Below are 7,437 nucleotides of genomic sequence, written 5' to 3' on the forward strand. Positions count from 1 at the left end.
AATACAAAAGAATATGGTATCTGTATGCATTACATTATAGTTTCTCTTTTTTAGTATACATTATTTATATATTTACATACATTTTTATATTTGTTTACAGTTGCTGTTGACAAATGTGGGTGCATTTGACGAAAAAAAAACCACAACAAAACAACTGAACTATAAGACTTTTGAAAGGCCTCAAAAAAACCACATGTATTACAAAGTACAGAACTGAGACTAACTGGAGACAACCACATTGTAAGCTGGCAAAATAAACACGTTGTGAAGCTGAGGATAAAACCTCATTGTGCAGGATTCACATCCCTGTTCCCCACTCAGTACAAATAGATGCAGTTTATGTAATGGATCTGTGCCCATTCACTTCTGTCTACAGTGTGGCATCTGTGTGCCCTAACCCTCTCTTCCAGGTTCAAATAGTATGCAGGCCTTCACCTAATCCCTCTGATTATCCCAGGCCCAAGAATGGAGTACGTAACAGAAAAATGGGTTGTAAGGAAATAAATCATACAAGTTGGAATCCCTTAAAATATGGTGTTCATCGTCCTTCCTGAGTGAACATGTGAATGAAGAGCAAAACTTTATAAAGTATGTTTTCAGCAGCTCTGTGAGGCAACAGTGACTTTTGCTGGAGTGAAGCAGTACTCAGGAGATACTCAGCCCCACAGTCATGGGTCATACTGGCAGAACTCAGCGCATTGACTGTCTGCTGTGTTTTCCAGAGTTGGGGTGCAAGGTGGTGTCAGAACTTCTGCATTTTTATTTCCATCATTAACCACATCAGACTTCCTCTCCAGGAAAATTCAGTTCTAGGAGAATGGTGACTTTATCCCAGAAAAAAAAAAGCCCTCTGGCTTTAGATACGCACCCTTTATTCCAGAGTGAAAGCAGCCTCTTGTCTAGAACACTGAGCTGGCACAGATTTATTTTGGTCAGCACCCCATACAGAAAAGCTTTGCACTATGTAGTTCTATACTGATTACAGAAAATCCTGAGCTGAAACTCCCTCAATCCCGTGGACAAAAATGAGCTGTCCTTTTGCTGCCCTCTTTCTTCAACTTGCAAGCATATCTCCTGCATGTAGTAGTTTAGCTCCTGCATGTAGTAGTTTAGTGACTTTCTCTTTGATCCGTGGAAGTTGACACGTGGAAATGAGGTGGCAAATTTATACTCAGATTATTTGGGAAATAATCAGAGTAGTCAAAGGATCTTAAATCCATACTCTTACTAAATCCCAGTCTATTTAAATATTAAAAAATGCTTAAAATTTATATGTTGTTAACATTTTAAATCATTATTTAATTTAAAATTCCCCTTGCAGTTGCTTATAGTCACAGTGTTCCTTATTCCTTCTCTAAAGAGTCTGAGCCCTTATACTTCCTTCAGATCATGGAAGCTCACAAGACTTTGGTCTCCTCTGGCCAGCAGGCATGACTTACTTTGCCCTCAGATTATTAGCAGATCCCAGTATCTCAGCCCTATTTGTGAATGACTGTAAAATGAATCAAGAACGTTAAATGACAGTGCTCAGTAAATAGCCTGAATCCCTGAAAAGCAGCAGTACACTGCAGTGATGGGAGGGGAGCAGAAACAGGACAGAAATGGATCCTCATGCTTATGGAGAAGCGGTGGTGGTGGCATTGAGGCTTGGACCAGCTGCAGTGAAAACAAAGCCTGCTTCTCACTGGTAGGTAACTGCTTCTCACTGCCAACTGCCCTCATGAGGATCAGCCAAGTGATTCCTCAATCCTTTTTCTGGGGATGACCAAGAAGGTCCAGAATGACCCCTCTGGATGCTGAGGTAGGGAGGAACAAGGGCAAGAAGAAATGCTTTTACAATTAAATCAACGGTAAGAGAAGAATCAAGGAGAATTTCCATCCTTACTTGATGCAGCAGGGACTGTGACCAATAAGGATGAGGAGAAGGCTGAGGTCATCAACGCCTTCTTTATATCTGCCTTTAATATGCAGATCAGTTATCCTCAGGGTACTTTATGCCCTGGTATGGAAGTCTGGGATGGAACATAGAATACACCCCCAGTGATTCAGTTGGAGACAGTTAAAGAGCTCCTCCTCCATCTGGACTGTCACAAGTCCATGGGACCAGACGTGTTCACCCTTGGGTGCTGAGGGAGCTGGTGGGGGTGATTGCTGAGCACCTTTACCATCTACCAGAGCTCCTGGTTATCTGGAGAGGTCCCAGAGGATTGGAAGCTTGCCGATGTGACTCCCATCTACAAGAAGGGCCATAAGGAGGATCCAGGGAACTACAGGCCTGTCAGCCTGACCTCAGTACCAGGGAAGTTATGGAACAAATCATCTTGAGTGAGATCACACAGCACGTGCACGGCATCCAGGGGATCAGACCCAGCCAACATGGGTTCATGAAGGGCAGGTCGTGCTTGACCAATATCATCTTCTTCTATGACTGGGTGACAAGACTGATAGATGAGGGAAAGGCTGTTTACATTATGTAGTCTACCTAGACATCAGCAAAGCCTTTGACAGTCTCCCATAGTACTCTCCTGGGGAAACTGGCTGCCTGTGGCCTGGACAGGTATACTCTTCTTTGGGTAAGGAACTAGCTAGAGGGCTGTACCCAATGGGTAGTGGTTAATGGAGTTAAGTCCAGCTGGCAATCTGTTACAAGTGGTATCCCCCAGAGGCTGGGGCTGATCCTCTTTAATATCTTCATTGATTACCTAGATGAGGGGATTGAGTGCATCCTCAGTAGGTTTGCAGATGACACCAAGTTGGGAGGTGGTGTTGATCTGCCTGAGGGTAGGGAGGCCCTTCAGAGGGATCGGATAGGCTGGATCGCTGGGCTGAGGTGAATGGGATGAGGTTCAGCAAGGCCAAGTGCCGGGTCCTGCACTTTGGCCACAATTACACCATGCGGTGATATAGACTTGGGGATGAGTGTCTGGATAATTGTGAAGAGGAAAGAGAACTGCGGGTGTTGATTGATGCTCGGCTGAACATGAGCTGACAGTGTGCCAAGGTGGTCAAGAGGACCAACAGCATCCTGGTCTGCATTAGAAATAGTGTGGCCAGCAAGAGCAAAGAGGTGATCATCCCCCTGTACTCAGCACTGGTACAGCTGCATCTCAAGTATTGTGTTCAGTTTTGGGCTACTCACTACAAGAAAGACATTAAGGCCCTGGAATGCGTCCAGAGAAGCCCTGCTCCTAACACTGAGCCCTCCTGCCTTCCAGGGACACCACATCCCACCAAGCCCAGCAAGCCCTGGTCAGGTGGGACAGAGACAGTTTGCACTGCCAGGGGCATGGGCATAAAAAATGAGCAACACGCAGTCCACCTTGCAAGACTCGGTCCACTCCAGATGGCAAACCCCAGCTGTCGTGCGCTCTGGGGATGTTCCCCCAGGTGCAGAAATCTGCCCTTGCCCTCCCTGAAGCCCGTGGGGTTCCTGTCTGGGTTGCAACAGTGCCAGCAATGGCACAGCAGCAGGATAAAGGGGAGAAAGCGTTGAGGATGGGGAAGCAACAACAGCTGTGCCGTTAGCAATACCATGACATATTTTTGTAGTCTTTCTATCTAGTTTATTTGAATGTTGGAAGTGGACCCTGATGGCAAGGGTCCATTGGGGCCGGTGTGTGTCCCAGCTGCTGCCCGGCCCCAGTCTCATCAGCTCTGTGGCTGTTCTATTCCTGTCGGCGGGGTGGCCTCTTCTCTGGTGATGCTGAGGCCTGGCAGTCGCTGGCTTTCCTCTTTGGGGCTCTCTGGGGCTGCTGAGGTTGGCTGTTCCCAGACGGCCCTGCCACAGGCTGTGCTGGCTCCTCGCTGGGTGCTGCCTGCTCCGTGGTGACCGCCGCAGGGTTGGAATGTGGGCGGCTGGGATGCCCATTGATGTCTCCTGTCCTGCCCAGCATTTCTTCCCTGTTGGAGCTGGCAGGGCTGATGGAGGGCGCTGGGTCAGAGACAGGAGCCTCCTGTTGTGGGGCAGCTCTGGGCTCTGATGCTGTGCTGGCTTCTTCTGCCCCAGCAGCAGGGCTGATGTTGAGGCCCAGCAAGCGGTGAGCCTCCCTGCTGCACCTCTGCACAGCGAAGGCAATGAACTGCCTTACAAAGGGCACCGTGTGGCTGTGCAGGTCGGGATCCAGCATTTCTATGAGTGTCTCCTTTGCCAGGCCAACGAGGAGCAGCGCCCAGATGACACTGTTGACCAAAACATTTGCTTCTGGCCCCTCAACGCCCGGGATGCGGCTCAGCTTCCATCGCAGCCAGGAGCGCAGGGGCCGCAGCAGGGCTGGGTGCTCCCTGAAGATGGAAGCCCAGGTGGCAGGGGAGAGGCCGCCCACAGGACGCCTGGGCACTGCAGGCCATGGCCGGGCTGCCTGGGGTCCTGCGGGGCTCCTCGTGGCAACGGGTGCCACAGAAGCTGGTCTGAGGACCAGCTCCTCGTAGTCACCGTCCGCTCGCACGGTGTGAATGATGGACTGCACACCCTGTTTGCAAAGCGGACACTGTGGCCTGGTGCTCGTCCACCGCTGGATGCAGGTGAAGCAGAACTGGTGGCAGCACGGCATGGCATACGCCGCGCTGTCCCAGTTCTCCAGGCACACAGGGCAGCGAGTGTCTAATGCTGCCTCCATGCTTCCACCAGTTGTGGTGGACCAGGGGGAGCGGGAGATGGCAACGCGCTCCCCAGCACTGGCGCTGCAGCAGCAGCAGGTGTCACGCTGGAAGAGGACAAGAGGACAAGAGACGTGAGTCACACAGAGGCCTGGGAAGGGTCCCTCGAGATGCCCCCCACCCCAGCCGGTCCTCATGCCGCCTACCTATGCTGCTGCACTCGCCTCTCTCGGCTGTCCCGTCTGCCTGCTCCCAGCAGGGTCGGGGAAAGAACAAGTGGCTCTGAGACGGCCGCTGAGAGCTGCGCTAGCAGCACCCAGAGCACGTTTCAGCACCAAAGCTCGCCCTGTCCACACTCCAGTCCTCGCACACACGCTCGGTCGGAGGCCAGGCACGAACTGCTGGGCTGAGCCGCTGCGCCCACGTAGAAGGATCCGTGGGCTATGGAGTCACAATCTGTTGCCTGGAGATGTCTCACAGCATGGCCTGGCCAAGCTCCTGGGCGTCACCTTCACTTCACCTTCACCTGGACACATCACTGCCCAACCCCCAGCCATGCCACAGTCCATTGCTGGCTCGTCACAATGAGCTGTCCTTACCTGCAGCATGTGCTCCAGCACAAGTGCCACAAGTTTCTGGGCTTTTCCCTGTGCCGCTGCCCACTCCATTGCCCACATCTCGTGTGCTTGGCATTGGTGTTTCACACCACTCACCGGGGCCTTGGACACATCTTCCCATTGGCCCCATTGGGTTGCTCTGGCCGTGGCTCGCAGCCCCAGGCGTGTACTGCAAGAAGAGTTATTCAATAAAAGTTCATTTTTCTCCTGATAGTTGGACTTGATGATCTCAGAGGTCTTTTCCAGCCTTAAGGATTCTATCATTCTATCATTCTTAGGCTGGAGGAGGAAGTCCTGCAGGCTCTCCCCACACTCCCCCTCTGCTGGCCTGCCCTCTGGGACATCCATGTTCCTCCCAAGGGATATCAAAACCCAATGCTCTTTCTGGGGGATTTTCTCCCCTTTGCAGAGCAATCAAACCACAGGTAGGGCTGCCTCCCGCTGCAAGCCTTGGCCTTCCAATCGTACAAGGCCTTGCAACAGCTGCCCCCTGGTGGCTCGTCCTTATTTTCAGGAGTCATTTGACATTATCTATTCGCCAGTTTGTTGGTCATAGTGAAGGATAAAAGCCTGGTGTCCCTCAGCCAGTGTATGGGAGAGCAGGGGCGGTCCATTTGAGCTCCACTGAAATGACAGAGAGCTGAAGGGCAAGGCAGCATAGCAGGAAAGGTGTCTGGATGCAGGGAGATCTGTAAAACTTGGAAATGTGTGTATGTATTTATACTGAGATTATTTGTGAAAGATTCTGAGTTCAAAATGTCCTGAATCTGTAGCCTTACTTAAGCTCAGTCTATAGATTAATTGTTTATTCTTCAGACAGTTTTTAATTATGTTTTCACGTAAGTACTGAAATTATGTTTTGAGAATATTGGTCCATGCAGAATCATTCCTATAATAGGTCTGCTGCCTTATTGGGTAAATATGATGATGCTCTACCTCATTGTACATAATGGAGTTTGCTTTTCATCAGAAAATACTTATTCTTCCTGGATAAGAATTTTCAACTGCTGATTTAATGAAGACAAAAGATCTGAACAGTTTTTCTAACTGCACTGCATTGCAGTATAGCAGTCCTAAATTGTCAGTAGGCTGACTTTGTCTTCCCTCGTGATATTATAGTTTAAAGGATGACTGCAACTTGCCATTTGGAGCATAAGTGGAATAGACAACACTAAAGTAAGAGTCATCAAATAAAGACAACTTTTCATGTAGTAGTTCTTAATCAGAACACCTTTTACTTAATCTCTCACTGCCAATATCCAAGCATCAGTTATTAGGTTTGTTGTAACCATGTTAAGCATCATATAAGTTACTGCTCAGCATTATAAATCGGTTAGCACAGAGAAGGTCAAATATGAAAGAGATGACGTTTTCTCATTGGCAGAAGATTAGCAGCAGGTGTTGTGATCCATACAGTTGGGTGGTTTCTCTGCTGTTTTTGTTATTGATCGGGAAAACTGAGCGAGAGGTGAGAAACTGTGCAGATGACACAAAATTCCTAAGAAATAGGAAGGTGCAGAACTGGGACACTGAAATGACTGAATCAAAGTGCTCACTGGAAGAGAAACTGTAAAGCTGGGAACTATTGCTTAGAGATGAATGAAAGGAAAAACAGTAGAGCGAGGGTAATGGCTTTGCTTCAGCTTATTCTTTCTTTTCAAACAGATTAAAAGGAATTTAATTAAACGGAGCATTTAAAGCAGATCAAAGAGAACCCTCCTCCGTGGCATATGGTTAATGACAAGGTCTTCTGGCTACAAGAGGTAACAGAACCCAGGACTCGTCCTGTGGGAAGGCTCCTCTCAAAGTTCCCACTTCTGCCTTTGTTTCCCCTTCTTTGGAAGCTTTTGGCAGGGCCCACTCTCGGAGGCTGCCGTGCCACTAAGTGAGTCACTGCTCTGGGATTGCTACTGCAATATTCTTTCATTCAGCATGAGCTCCCTATTCCTTACACTGGGAAATACTTGCAAGGTATTATTTTATACTGCAGGTTCATTTACAGCTAGAAATACTGGCACTCTGCAGGGAATTGCACCAGACTAACTGCAGGGGTGGCACCTGCCAACACATTACTGCTAAATCACTCCAGGTAGCTGATCCTGAACATAACCAGCTACAGGGCTCAAATTATTGTGGTGCAGTTTTCCACCCTTAAGTGGATTTGAAGCTTGAAGACTGTGATTAATTAAGCCTCTGAACAATCCCTACATCCTAAGTGTTATTA

General features: G+C 48.9%; 1 protein-coding gene across 1 annotated transcript; it reads right to left on the reverse strand.

Annotated features, from left to right (window-relative positions):
• Positions 1 to 3,165: 3,165 nt before the first annotated feature.
• LOC146762450 (E3 ubiquitin-protein ligase Topors-like) lies at positions 3,166 to 4,631 on the reverse strand. The gene has a single exon (XM_085541775.1). It carries the CDS (start codon positions 4,614 to 4,616, stop codon positions 3,666 to 3,668), a length of 951 nt encoding a protein of 316 aa, XP_085397901.1. The 5' UTR covers positions 4,617 to 4,631; the 3' UTR covers positions 3,166 to 3,665.
• Between the last annotated feature and the right edge of the window lie 2,806 nt (positions 4,632 to 7,437).

Source organism: Coturnix japonica, chromosome 1 (genome assembly GCF_054131305.1).
Source record: "Coturnix japonica strain WE chromosome 1, WE-NBRP24, whole genome shotgun sequence".
Classification (NCBI taxonomy): domain Eukaryota; kingdom Metazoa; phylum Chordata; class Aves; order Galliformes; family Phasianidae; genus Coturnix; species Coturnix japonica.

Bases quoted from the DNA above. Each gene is read 5' to 3' on its own strand.
- LOC146762450 (XM_085541775.1), bottom strand. From the start codon at position 4,616: ATGGAGGCAGCATTAGACACTCGCTGCCCTGTGTGCCTGGAGAACTGG.